Genomic DNA, 14,660 nt, shown 5'->3' on the forward strand with positions numbered 1-14,660 from the left:
ACAGAACAATTCAGACATGTAAACACTGTAAGTTTACATATAGCTTTACCTAAAACCAATCTCAAGTCAAATAGAAAAAAATCTCTCACAGCCCTATTGAAGGCAAGGCAAGCAATAGGCTGATCTAATTGACCAGTGATATACCACACAACAGTGGGTGGCAGCAGTTGGCCCCTTATACCACAGGGGCCCCAATGCAATGCACCTGCTGCACCAATGGTAGTGCTGCCTCTCTGTGTTATCTTCTCTGTGTTAGTTTTTCAGGACTGGTTGTGTTTGTAAACAATATGATTTAGGGGAGTATTCAATCCCCCGCCACTATTTCCGACGGGGGAAATAGCGGTGGGTGCCTATTCAATGCTGTCTTTCCTGACAGCATTGAACAGGCATCTTGTCAGAACGGACCCGACTTTAAAAGCAGTCAATCCCATTTTCATACCTCCCAACTGTCACGATTAAAGCGGGACAGTTCCGATTTTCGGGTCCTGTCCCGCTGTCCCACCCGCGGCAGGCATTGTCCCGCTGCGGGGGGTGGCAGTTGGGAGACCCCCAATCTAATAGAATAGACGCTGTGCGCATGCGCACAGCATCTATTATCATATGAAAAAGAGGTTGCGGCTAATTAGCATAAGCCACACCCTCATTTGCATACGCCCGCCCCCTTTTCGGGCGCTCGCGCGGCTTCGTCGTGCGAGTGTCCCTATTTCATCAGCACAGAAGTTGGGAGGTATGCATTTTACCAAGAACGGTCGTGCATTGTGGAGCTCAGGCCGGATCTCCTGGACATGGCCCCTTTTCGGTGCTCGGCAGGCGGGACAGTGAATCCCGCTGGCCGATTATCAGTCGAGCAGGCCCAGAACGGGACAGGGTCAGCTGTCGGGACGTCCTGACAGTCGTGACCCGAGATTGAATATCCCCAAAAATGGAAATTGCTTTGCAATATGCTATATAGCCACTAGATGGCTCCTTTGAACAGGCCCATGTAAACAGTGACAGTCAATGATTTTCTTTGAAGATGGAATAGGACTTTGTCTTGCAGATTTGACCACATCACCCGTTTGTGCCCTCGCATTATGTGTGCGGAAAAGATGTGTCTATTTGCCTGTATGCAGAGTGCAATACATCTCTAAGCCTGGTCTGCTTCCAAACGTACTCTTAGTTTTACAGATTTTTCATTATCATGATGCACATGCACTAGCCTTATACTTGCTACAAAATATCGATGTGAAAACAAGAATAAATATGCATACATACAACTCTGTATAGCGTGCGTTTACCCTAATGCAGCCTTGCTGAAATGAGCCTAGTTGTGATTATCCTGTAGCACACAGTTACACCACTTCAGCTGCACATGGAGATGTGATTGAGATACAGATGTGTGCCCCAGTTGTGTAACAATAGCGCCGCAGACCCTGCAGTCGCTTGGAGGTGCTAGGTAAGTTTGGGCGCCGCGTGGTCTGCGGAAGCTATTGCTAATGGGGGACACCACCGCCGAATCTCTGCTGTCTACACGGTGCTCCTGCTCCTCCTGTTAGAATGTCATTTGTAAAATGGTCGCCTCTTCACAGCAGACAGGTATTAAGGATACTAGAGGATGCGGCGAACCACCTCTTGCATCCTAAATAATGGTCTGCTGTAAGGCGGAGGCCATTTTGTATGAGACAATTCTAACAAGAGGAGCAGGAGCGCTGGGACTGCAGACAGCAGGTCCAGGAAGCTGGGACCGCAATGGATTGTCAGCGTGGTGGAAGATGCAGTTGTGAGGGGGTGAGTGGGGGGAGGGGTGAAGGTGGGGGTGCACCCCAATTGTAGTCACGCCACTGGTGTGCACTCAACTCCTGAGCATGCCCAGTGCGGAAACATGCAATCTATGTCTTGTATAGGTCACTAGGTCGACATAGGAAAGGTCAACATACATTGTGTCGACCACTGACAGGGCTTAGATCGACACCTCCAAAAGGTCAACATGGCTTTAGGTCAACAGTGTCATAAGGTGGATACATGCATTAGGTCGACAATGGAAAAATTGACAGTCCAATGGTCGACAAGGGCTTTTCACTTTTTTTGAGCTGATATGCCGACAGGCGGTATTTCATGCCCTACCATCCACTAAGGCGTGGATGGAGAATATAATAGTGTGCCCGAAGCACGGCGAGGCACCGAGCCCAATGCTGACACTGTGCACTTTTTCGTGTCCATTTCGACATTGGGCACAAAAACATAAAAAACCGTGTCGACCTTCCCATTGTCAACCTAATGCATTGGTTGACCTTATGAACCTGTCAACCTAAAGCCATATTGACCTTTTGAAAGTATCAACCTAAGCCCTGTTGACCTTCAGTGGTTAACCCAATGTATGTCAACCTTTATTGGGTTGACCCAATGACCCATACCCCTATGCCCAAAGTTTGCATTAGCCCCTCGATGTCTTGTGTACTACATCCTTGACTTAGTAATTTTGCAGGAAAAGTTGTAATGTACACTGAAACTATAGAAAAACAAGCTGAGACTGCAATACTACAAATAATAATTAATGTAGCTTTCTCCAATAGTACTAAAGGTTACCAGATAGAATAAATATAATACAGTACAGAAACAATGAAGTCACAAAAAAAAAAGTAGTTGTGACGGATGCACTCCAAAAGAACTAGGGGTGTTTTATTGTATTTATGGGAGCATTCTCCAAATTCATACCAAAAGTGGGGAATCCTATTAATCTTTATTAGTTCATGGATTCAGGAGACACCCAGTATAATTGCGAAATGAGAGAGGGTAAAATGTAAAACATACGACATACATGTATATATTATAGTGAAGAATGGAAATTAAGTTTTGAATAGACTTTATAAAACATAGGTAGATGGGGATGTGAAGTGTGGTGTTTATTCTTGATTTGGGATTAATACATCCAGGATATACAGTAGGAAATGATAATATTTATTTCTATTTCCTTTGGGGTGTGTGTGTATTTATAATTGGCCTGTTATTGGCTTTGTTTGATACACATCATACCCAAATAAAATATTTATCCTTAGGGGGACCCTTAGTAAGCACTCATTGGTGAATACTCTTTTCCCGCTTTCACACTGCTAAAACGTTTAAAAAAAACGGTATTTAAAACAGGTCTGAGCCTTCACATTGCAGTAAATTACCGTTTTAAATACCGTTTAAGTACCATTCACATCAGTCAACTCATTTAATCCCCTGAATTTGTTAAAAGGTAGAATACAGGGGCCAGCCTATCACAGGTCTGTAATCTGTTGTTTTTACTAAATACCGTTTCATAGCCATTCTCACTGCATAAAAAAACGTCTCTGAAACGTGTAGGACTCTGCTTTTTAAATGTTTTGAAATACCGGTTATCTTTAACCAGTAAATTAACTCTGGTGCTTTCCCACTGCAGCCTTAAATGTTTTGAAATGGAAATAAAACGGCAATATACCGTTTAACAAGTGCGGTGTGAAAGGGGTATTATGGTCATATATAACTTGGGGTTTTGCCAATAGGTGGTTTAAAGAGAATCCCACTTGGTGATGTAGTTTGTAAAGCAATAAATATACTGCAGGAGTGTCTTAAAGGTGTCACTGTTACATTAGATATAAGCAGGGCTATTTTTCAGTAGGCTCCAGCAGGAACTGAGGCCCTTATTCTAGTTCACTCTTTCTGACAAAATATTTCTTAGATGGACAAAACCATGTGCACTGCAGGTGAGGCAGGTGTTACTAGTGCCTCACCTGCAGTGCACATGGTTTTGTCCATCTAAGAAATATTTTGTCAGAAAGATTGAACTAGAATAAGGGCCTCAGTTCCTGCTGGAGCCTACTGAAAAATAGCCCTGGATATAAGTATGTGTTTTCACCTGCAAAGATACATTTGCTTTAATAATTCTAAGCTCTATTAACAATGAGACCTACCACTTCTAATACTAAAGCATACTTCACTACTTTTGAAAATGAGTTTCAGGGAGATTATGGTTGGTAGTAGAATTTTGCACAGGTTGAGAGGGCGTGTCATGCTCCACCCAATGGGCGTGTCTAGTTCCATATATGGAGATATTGTGAAAAGAGATTGTGAACGTGGCACCTAGAAGCGTGGGTGTGTACTGCTACATCTGAGAGGAATCTTTTAAAAGTAATTTTATAATGTATATTATATCCAAATGTAGATGAGCCCCAAAGCAGTTAGTAAGAGCTACTATATGTGGTAAAGTGCTGGGAAATGGTACTGATGATTCAATGTAAATGTATCTTTCTCTCATTCCTTTTTCCCCAAAACATTTAACAATGTAATCTGGGTTAGGTGAAATGAGGGAGATTGCTAGACTAATGAGGGAGAGAGGGAGATTGCTGCTATTTCAGGGAGTCTCCTGCAGAATGCAGGAGGGTAGGCAACTATGTACTAAAGCCATCTATTCCTAGTGAAGCCCACTGCCCAGCTTGGAACTGTGGAGGAGGCTGCTGCTCCCTGCTGTGTTGTGCCAACAGAAAAAAGACAAGTATCGAATGTTGTGTCAACCCTAATTAGGGCGACAGTGTCCCCTTGTATGGCGAGCAATAGGGACCTTGCTCAGCTACAAGTCTCTGGGCCAGATGCACTAAGCTTCAAAAGTGATAAAATGGAGAGTGATAAACAGCCAGCCAATCAGCTCCTACCTGCCATGTAACAGACTATGTTTGAAAAATGTCAGACAGGAGCTGATTGGTTGGTTGTTTATTACTCTCCATTTTATCACTTTTGAAGCTTAGTGCATCTGGCCCTTTATCTCCAATCTTAGGCCACATGAGTGGTATAGGATGGAAAAGTTGGGGGGGGGAGCCTTGTGGCGGCCACATGTGTGTCAACCATTGCCTTGTCGTCTTTCTTTACCTGTAAACCAACCTCATACCTGTCGACATAGTCAAAATGTCAACCTAATGCATGTAGACCACAAGGGTTATACCTAATTTAGGTCAGCCAATCATCTGGATACACTTAACAGCTACAGGGAGAAACACTGATGGAGCCACCACCACTGAGTAGTAATAATAACATGGTCATGGCGGCCGCCGTAGGGTGACGTACACACCCCCAGCAGCCAGTGGCACAGTGCTGACGTTGCCGGTGTGTCCGGTCCAGGCCTCGCTCTCACACAGCCACCTCCCCCCCGGACAGGTGCAACCAATCCAGTTAGGCCGCCGTTCCCCACACCGAGGCCTGACCCGCAGGAGGCGGCAGCTGAGCGCACACCCATTGGCCTCTGTTCGCCCGTAGCCAGTCATGTCTCCCCGCGACCCCAAGCTCCCGCTGCCGGTGCTACTATTGCTGCTGCTACACCTGGGCCTGTGCCGGGGCCTCTACTTCCACATCGGGGAGACGGAGAAGCGTTGCTTCATTGAGGAGATCCCGGATGAGACCATGGTGATAGGTGAGATTCCTACCGGGTACTGGGTGCTGACCGTGCTTTCACACGGCGGGTCACCATACGAATTGCCGGGCACAGGGGATTATCCGTGATTGCACCCTGCGAGGGGTATGGGTAAAATCCGGAATCGGAAAAGACACCGGAATGCCGGACTGGACATCAAACTCTGCATTCCGGAGCTTGTAGTATCCGGTCTGGGGGTGTCCTGTCCGGGGGTGCTCCATCTGATGGGGCTGCTCCATCTGATGGGGCTGCTCTCGCACCTGTCACCTGGGAGAGGAGAGGGGGGAGAATACAGCCTCACCGCATGGTCCGGGGGTGTAATAAAAACTGGAACGGTCCAGACCACACAGGGAGGCTGTAATCTCCCCTTCCCCATGTCCCTGGTGTGAGCAATCACAGGCATCCCCCCGGACAAGACACCCCCCGCATGGGACACCCCTCGGACCAGACACTATAAGCTCCGGAATGCAGAGTTTGATGTCTGGTCCGGCGTTCCGGTCTCTTATCCGGGTCCGGTTTTTACTTAGTCCCCCCTGCGAGTCAACATAGCACCTGCTGGCAGCAGGGGGTTATCCGTGCATATACCCATGGGGTGGGGGTCAGGGATAGAAACTACCGGGCGCTGAACGTACTTATACCCGGCTGGTCACCATAGCACCTGCCAGACACCCGGGGACTATCCGTGCATATACCTAGCAGGTAACTATAGCACCTGCCAGGCATAGGGGACTACCCATTCACCCAGCGGGTCACCATAGCAACTGCCTGGTACTGGGCTGTCTGTACACCCAGTGGGTCACCATGGCAACTATTTGTGCATATACCTAGTGGCCAACAGCCAAACATTGGGGGCTAGACCCAGCGTGCATAGACCCAGCGGATCACCATAGTACATGCCTGGCATTGGGGACTGTCATGACATGTAGCCAGCTGGTCAGGTCAGTATAGCAAATGCTGGGTGCAGTTGAGTGACTATACATACACCCAGCGAGTCACCATAACAACTGCCGGGTAACAGGCCTGACCATACATACACTCAGCGGGTCATCATAGCACCTAACAGGTACCAGGCCTGATTGTACACACCAGAGCGGCTGCTGAGTACCAGGCACTGTCCGTACACACACCCATTGGGTCTCTTTAGCACCTGCTGTGTTACAGGGCTGACTATACATGAATACGACTGGTCAGTAACTGAAAATTGGTGAAATGAAACACCTAGAAATATGCATAGAAGCAAATGAATGGGAAGGCGGGAGCTGCGGTCCATTTGCACAGTGCACTCATTCAGGAACTGTGCATACCAAAAATGAGTGATGCAGAGTCAGGCACATTTCTATTTGACGCTGAGTAGTAGGTGTAACTCTCACGTAGGCAGTGGTTAGTTGGGGGCACATTAGCAGCTATGCAGAGTTGGCTAAAAACCTAAATGCACCTGTTTTATGATGACTTTCTTGCACCATGGAAAGGGCTGGTGCACATGATTATGATTACGGCCAATGAGGCAGTCTGACTGCAAAGATGGGTACGGTTGTGCATATGGATCAATATAAGTCTTTACCGTGCACACAACGTAACAGAATTCTGGACACTTTTTTTTGTCAGCTCTGCATTGGTACCTGTGTGTATATCTTCATTTCAGTGTAATATTTCAAGGACAATGTGGCCTACACACATAGCGATATGTCAGTATTTTCTGAGCACTTAATTTAACTTCATCTCTCAGAAAATGCCCCTACATCGCTGTTTGTGTAGAGGCCATAGCGATGTAGATATGTGGGCCCACGCATCACTATCACCTGCTGCTTTGATAACCCGCACGCAGGTTGTTAATCGTTCGGGGCCAGTGTTTTCACAGGAGAACACTGGCCCTGACAGATCGCTCAGCACACAGTGTTGTGTGCTGAGTGATCTAGCATCTTTCAGAACGCTCTCCTACACTCCTCGCTACATGTGTAGGACCCATTAGACTGTCAGATCTCTCCATATTATTTTTACTTATACACCTTGGTGCTGGGCAGACTGAAGTGACAGAGGAATAATATTGAATGCTGTCCATACTATCTCCCCTCCTTGTTTTCAATCTAGGAAACTACAAGACTCAGCTGTGGGATAAACAGGCTGAGACCTTCCTGCCATCTACCCCAGGTCTTGGCATGCACGTGGAGGTGAAAGACCCAGACGGAAAGGTGAATGGAGATCGCTGTTTCTGTCCTTCAATATTTATACTGCAAGTCAACCCTGTCTCTTCTATTAATTGTTGGAAATATGTATCAGATCGTTGATACATATTTCTAGAATGTTTTATATTGATTAGGGTTTAGTGGCGGAAGGATTATCTGTCCGTCCTGGGTTGTATCCCAGCATTAGCTCCTTGTGGTCTGCTCCATACACACTAAGCTTTGTGAAGAACGACTGGTCACGTGAAAATCAACAATACCGAAATATAGTTGAATAAAATGGTTTATGTAGTCTAGTGTGTGTTCCGTCCATTTATTCATTGGGCTAGCTTGTTGAACTTTGTCATTCTCTGGCTATAAATCCATCCTAAGGCAGATCATAGTCAAGCTGGCTACACACCAGTAGACTTGTTTTTGTGTGCACTTCCTGATGAAAGTGTGGGACGCGGTTATTGGGTCACCACCAGCATGTTGACAGTCATTAGATCCACATGGGTTAGGCGGACAGGGTCATTAGGTCCACATGGGTTAGGCGGACAGGGTCATTAGGTCCACATGGGTTAGGCGGACAGGGTCATTAGGTCCACATGGGTTTTTTCACTTTTTTTTTTTTTTCTGAGCTGACATGTGCCGACAGGCATGCCCTACCATCCACTAGGGCGTGGTGGGATAATAAAATGGTGTGCTGAGTGTAGGGAGGCACCGTGCCCGAAGCATGGCGAGCGCAGCGCTAAGTTTCAGTGTCCATGCCGACATTCTTGACAAAAATTTTTGAAAAACCCCATGTCGACCTTTTGACTTTCGACCTGACTGCATGTTGACCTAATGACTGTCCACCAACATTGTGGTGACCTAATGATCCATACCTGAAAGTGCGATATACTGTATATGGAACATTCTAGAGGAGACCAAATTGCACTGCCTGCGGCCATGTTCTGCTATTACAATGACTGAGACGGTGGAAAATATGATGGTTGATGACTTCCATCAACTGACACAGACGGGGTAAAGGGCCCCTTGTGAGATTTTGTCAGATTTGACCCAATTCAGGCGGATTGGGTCAATTTATCTGCCAAAATCTGATGTGTAGGACTCAGTGCATAATCCCGTGCCATTGGGTATAACTAAGAGATTGCAAGAGATTGATCCTCGTGCACATAGGATAAATCTTGAGTCATCAGGTCCAATTTGTTGAACAATAAGTCGGACAAGTGTAAGGGGGCCTTTAATTTATTAAAGCTTCTAAAAGTGAAAAGCCAACCAAACATTCTGTCTATTGTCTCTTTTATAATAGAGAGCATTTGATGGAACACCCCACAAACACCCCCTTGGAGTGCTGCACAGCTCCTAACCCTTTGCAGTGCTTGCTCAGCTGTATCTGTGCAGTGAAGCCATCCAGAGTTTCCTTGTTATTTTGACTGGAGATTTTTTTTTTTTTAAATTCAATAATTTTTTATTGATTTTCAAAAACACACACAAACAAAAAACATTAACAAGCAGTTAACATTTCTGCCTTAACATTATTGTTGTTATTGCTGTTACATTGGATTTCTTACATGTTCAACTTGCAATGTAAACAATATAGAGCTGGTCCTACATATACAATAAAGGTGCTACACTAAGTATTAAGAGTAAAGCGTGTTCTATCCTGTTTCCCACCAAGATCATGAGGGTTGTCAAGCACACCTCTCCCGTCCCCGACTGGAGATTTTTAATAGGCTTGTATTACTGTTAATTAAACACTACTATCTAATATTGCTACACAAAGTATTTATATGTAATTTAAGTTTCGAATCATTGAATATTTAAACAAAAAAAAAACTTCCTTCCCCCAGATCATCCTCTCCAGGCAGTATGGATCAGAAGGACGATTTACCTTTACATCTCACACCCCAGGGGAACACCAGATATGCCTCCACTCCAACTCTACCAGGATGTCTCTGTTTGCTGGAGGCAAGCTGGTAAGACCAATCTCACTAATATTTATTGCTCCCTCCGGGGGTGGGGGGGATTGAATTGATATCTGGGTAGTGCTAATTATTTGATATTATATTGCTTTTAATTGCATTTAATAAAATATTTTCTTATACATTTATTCGTAGTCCTGGTTTTGGTGTCCAAATGACAGACTTTTAGCATGTTTTTTGCTGGCTTCTCATGAGGCTGTGAGCAGAAATGAGTCCCTCCACCACACTTAGAACTGAATGAAGCAACAATTAAACTGCTCTGTCATGCTTCCACTAGTGACAGCCACTGTGGGATGCAATTGAATTGAATGTGTCTGATTTTACATCCTAGAACGTTATGTAGGTATCCGCAAGGAAGCTACAATGGGCACTGAATGATCACACGCCTTAAGATACATGATGCAATGATACATATTTTTCCTTTACCATAACTTATGAGAAGGCAACATTTAAAAAAAAAAAAATTGGTGATCTAATACATTACAAAAACTGTCTACCCAGTAAACTTGTCAATTAATGTCCCACAGTTATAGAAATTCTGTAACTGCTGGTTGTGGGGTTTTTTTGGTGCAGAAAGGTCTGTCCCCCACAAGTTTGGAGTGTGTAATGTTTTTTTATTTTCCCACCAATTTAAATGTCTTTCTGCCAGTGTATGCTGGCCCACAAATGGGTCACAGACGGTTGTGGGCAGCTTTCCCTTGTAATCCAATCATTCAACATGTTACTTGGAGAATTGGTTCTATATAGTCAGTCTGCTGGTAGCCTTTCCCCTATGGGATCCAACACTCTTCTTGGGTAAAAATGGTAATCTAATCTGACCTTTTCACTGTGTGTCCAGAAGTCCCAGCCTATCAAAGTAGACCAGGATTAGTAAACCGTAGGAAAATCAGTCTGTCTGGAATATGTCATACAGAACACAGCCGTAGGAATATAACAGCAGATGGGTAGATGTTGTTAGTGCCGTGACCTGACTCTGTCTCTCTTGCAGAGAGTTCACTTAGACATCCAGATTGGAGAACACACCAACAATTATCCAGAGATTGCAGCAAAGGACAAACTGACAGAACTACAGCTCCGAGTGAGACAGCTTCTGGATCAAATAGAGCAGATTCAAAAAGAGCAAAACTATCAGAGGGTAAGATGGGGTGAGGTGGTGTGTGTGTGTGTGTGTGTGTGTGTGTGTATGTGTGTGGGGGGGGGGGGAGAGAGAGGAAGGATTTGTGATGGATTGTTCTCTGAGCTGTAATAATGTGGGCTTAGGTTTAGGGCTCTGAGCGAAATAGCAACTCATTCTGTGTCTGGAACACACCATGTTGCAATGCAGGGGGAACAAATACATTTACGGATGTAGCCGCACTCTATCCCCGATCGTCATGGCTCACTCCAGTTTGTCACGGCAAAATTGGTCCATGGCTCGGAATTGCCACTCTGCGATAACGCTGCTCAATGTGTTTCTGTGCGCTGCGGAAGCAAATTAGATCGTGTGGGGTTTGGCGCAGGATAGAGGAGCTCGGCTACATCTATATTTAATTTCTGTGCAGGGCAAACACTGTCTGCTTTTGCATGTAGCCCACAGATGTTAGACAGCTTTATTTTTACACTGCAATTTAGATTTCAGTTTGAGCACACCCCACCTAAATCTACTCTCTGCACATGTTACATCTGCCCCACCTGCAGAGCAGCATGGATTTGCCCAGCTGTGTGCTCTTTTACATTGCTTGCAAATCTGATACAGGCCCTTGGTACAGTAATTGTATTAACAAAATATATCACTGCCTTTTAGGGCTGTCCAGGAGACAGACAAGGAATAGGGCCAGGGACCATTCATATTTGCTGTTTGTGAAATGAAGATTATAGTCAGGGCTTCAAATTCACAGCCCTGAATTGGGCCCTTAGTACAGAGTTTTCCACATAGTACCCCTACTTGTCTAAGCACTTGTTCCAATGGTTGACCAAGGCATCTATCTCCGCATAAGCGCCGTGTTAAGCGCCTGAAGTCAGGACATGGCAGGTTGCTGAACTTCCCCAGCTGTGACTTTACTTCTGCCCAGGTGCTTCTTTAATGGGCCAAAGAGATGGAAATGACTGGGTGCCAGATCAGGGCCATAAAGAAGATGGTGCAATACTTCCCAATGGTAGCACCGCAACAACTCACACTTGGCTTGGCTTGTAGATGATGTTTTTAGCTGCTGATGTGCCATTTAGATGCAGAAATCTGGTCACACTAAGCTCCTCCATGTTGTTCATGTTACCGCCAGCCCCGGCTTCTTACACCGGACGTTTCATCTGTCCAATCTATTTAGTGGGAACGAAAATCTGGTAATGTATGGGAGCAAAGGACAGTCCTCCATTTGCTCACAAATGCTGTAAAGCAGACCATAATTATCCAGACAAATTGGTTAAAATCATTTGGATAAACAGATGTATCCAACATTTGGGAGCAAATGGTGAATTGTCCTTTGCTCCCATACATTACTAGATTTTTATGAAGGAATGGTAAGCGAATGCTGTACTGTACACGCTGAGTTACAGGCTGTGCCAACTCCATCACTTTTATTATTGTGCTATGTATTTGACTCTAATGCAGAAAAACCTAATCTAAAACTTAAGTTTTTTATGTTATTTCAAGCTTTGATTTATTTTTGTCTTATGATATCCCTCTGCAGTATCGGGAAGAGCGGTTCCGACTAACGAGCGAGAGCACTAATCAGCGTGTCCTATGGTGGTCCATTACTCAGACTCTCATCCTAATCCTCACTGGCATCTGGCAAATGAGACATCTTAAGAGCTTCTTCGAGGCCAAGAAATTAGTGTGAAATGCCTACCTCGTGCTCACCTGTATACTGTACTCCTCCCACAAAGAGAAACAAAATCTTCTTTCAATTCTAATCCCCACCCTCCTTTACACCTCTGCCATGCACACCTCTGTATACGTACCCTTATCCCTATTCCTACGTACGGTGTAAGCAGAACAAAGATCTGTGGGCTGAGACCCATAATTACTCAGGGCCCACTTCCTGTTATCCATGTTCCTCACTTATGGGGCAGCCCTTGCTTGCTGGCAGACAGATTGGGAGCTTAGGTATAATTTTGATTTATTGAATTGGGGGTGAAGCAGGGAGTTAACTGGGCTCCCACTATCTGGAATTATTGTGCTAAACTACATTGGTAACCTAACCTATTGTTTCCAGCCAATGGTAGCTGTACATGCCGCTTTCTTTGTCAGCTGTTTCTATACGTTTCTTAATCTCTGAATCTGCATAGAACATTATTGGTATATGGCAAGAGCTCACATAATGTCCACAAAGGTTTTTAAATTATTATTCAGTTTGTAATAGGTGATCAGCATCTCCCAGCTGTAGTGGAATTACAAGTACCTACTTTATCTGGTATTGCATACAGCGCTTTGGAACTTATCTGCTTTTAGGAGTTACTTGTCTACTACTGATCTGATGCTTGCTGGCAGACTGTAATAGTTCATTATATGTAATAATTGCATATAGGAATGGATTATTTGCAATGGTCTGTAAACAGGGCTTTGTTCCAGTTTACTGTGTCCTTTCTATAGGGCTTATTTAATAAAATGAATACAATACACAACAACCAATCCAGTGATAGATTTTATTAGATAATGCTGGACTTCTAAAAGCTGGCACTTGATTGGTTGCTGCATTTTTATTAATTAACCCCCCCCCCCATGTCTGAAATCCTCATGTTGTCTTCTATGTCCTTAGTCTATAATGCTGATTGTTGAATGTGCTTTAGGTTGATAGCGGGGGAACCTCATACACAACGTAGTGCTGCCTACAGCTGAACATTTTCTATATGGGGCAGTGCAACTGGTACGGAATTCTGTGTATAAATTCTGTCTGTTTGAAATCCTGTTCATAGGGAGTGGCACATGGTAAGAACTATAATGGCGGTTGTAATCCAAATAAACCTGTCCTCCTTTATGTGTTCTTCTGAGGAAACCTGACCAGTCAGCCGGTCCAAGGTACAACAGGAGTAGCGGTGTGCCAGAGAGATTATTAGTGACTATGTATCTGGTGTAGCATGGTTTTGTCAGGGGTTAAGTGCTTAATGAGGTATAGCCAAACTATGGCCTTCCAGCTGTTGGGAAACTACAAGTCCCATCATGCCTTGCCACGGTTTTGCTATTAGGGAATGCTAAAACTATGGCAAGGCATGCTGGGATGTGTAGTTTCACAACAGCTGGAGGGCCACAGTTTGGACATGCCTGACTTATGTCTCTAGGAGGAGATAAACATCTGGAAGGGCTGTGGGGTATTACCACTAATTTCCACTACCCGCAGTCATGTATTGCAGAACACTAATGGTTTCTGACATATTTTTACAAATCTTTTCCCAATTTACATAAATGCTTTGTCCGTGTTCTTTTCTGCCACTGCAGTTTCCAAAATGATGATTCTAATATATTTTATTTTGTATGTTTGGGATTTAAAAAAAATATTTCGATCCTGTGAGTATTTTGAATTGTAATAAAAGGAATTTTATTTCCATGTCTTTAGTACTATAATGATGACAAGGTTTAATCTCTGGTGAGAAGTTGTGTATAGCACATAAACAACACAAGAGATTGATACTGTAATGAAATGGCATACTTTTCAAAACCATACAGTCATTACGTAATTCAACGTATTAACCCCTTCAGTGGCACTCCCGAGAATTTTCCTGGTTTTGCTCCAGTGCACAGGCTGGCAAACCCGCGAAATTTTTGGAAGTGCCACTGCCTCCTGCCGGGCAGCGCTGCTGAGCACTCAGCTGCAGCGGATACCAGGCCCTGCCTCCCTGCCCTGGCTGTGTGCGGTGTGATCTTGTAACGTTATGCTGCACACAGCCGGGTTGCTGGGGGCTTTGCTCCTCCTCTCTCCAGCCCCTCTTCTCCCCTGTGACATCAGGATGTCCTTTAGCCCACTACAATTTAGACCTAACCGTTATGCTACTGCATCCGGGTGTGACGCAGATTAAAGATGACGCCTCGGTTTGATATCTCTGTGCTCATCATAGAATAACGCTCATGCGGTCCACGGACCTGTAAACATGCCCCGACCCAGAAACACAGTGCGTTCTATGTCCCAGGACTGGGCT

The 14,660-nt window shown here is 44.7% G+C and overlaps 1 protein-coding gene across 1 annotated transcript; it reads left to right on the forward strand.

Moving 5' to 3' along the window:
- The first annotated feature begins 5,049 nt into the window (after positions 1 to 5,049).
- On the forward strand, positions 5,050 to 14,071 carry TMED4 (transmembrane p24 trafficking protein 4). The gene is made up of 5 exons (XM_083184711.1): positions 5,050 to 5,404; positions 7,493 to 7,593; positions 9,420 to 9,545; positions 10,540 to 10,686; positions 12,218 to 14,071. Exons 1-5 carry the CDS (start codon positions 5,257 to 5,259, stop codon positions 12,365 to 12,367), a joined length of 672 nt encoding a protein of 223 aa, XP_083040837.1. The 5' UTR covers positions 5,050 to 5,256; the 3' UTR covers positions 12,368 to 14,071.
- The last annotated feature ends 589 nt before the right edge of the window (positions 14,072 to 14,660 follow it).

The sequence above is a fragment of the Crinia signifera genome, chromosome 4 (assembly GCF_055691185.1).
Source record: "Crinia signifera chromosome 4, ASM5569118v1, whole genome shotgun sequence".
Lineage (NCBI taxonomy): Eukaryota > Metazoa > Chordata > Amphibia > Anura > Myobatrachidae > Crinia > Crinia signifera.

What these genes read in the sequence shown, in the direction of transcription:
- TMED4 (XM_083184711.1), top strand. Translation starts at nt 5,257, where the DNA reads ATGTCTCCCCGCGACCCCAAGCTCCCGCTGCCGGTGCTACTATTGCTG. An exon ending in TGAAAGACCCAGACGGAAAG is followed by an intron (nt 7,594 to 9,419) that starts GTGAATGGAGAT and finishes TCCTTCCCCCAG; the next exon opens with ATCATCCTCTCCAGGCAGTA. An exon ending in AAGAGCAAAACTATCAGAGG is followed by an intron (nt 10,687 to 12,217) that starts GTAAGATGGGGT and finishes ATCCCTCTGCAG; the next exon opens with TATCGGGAAGAGCGGTTCCG.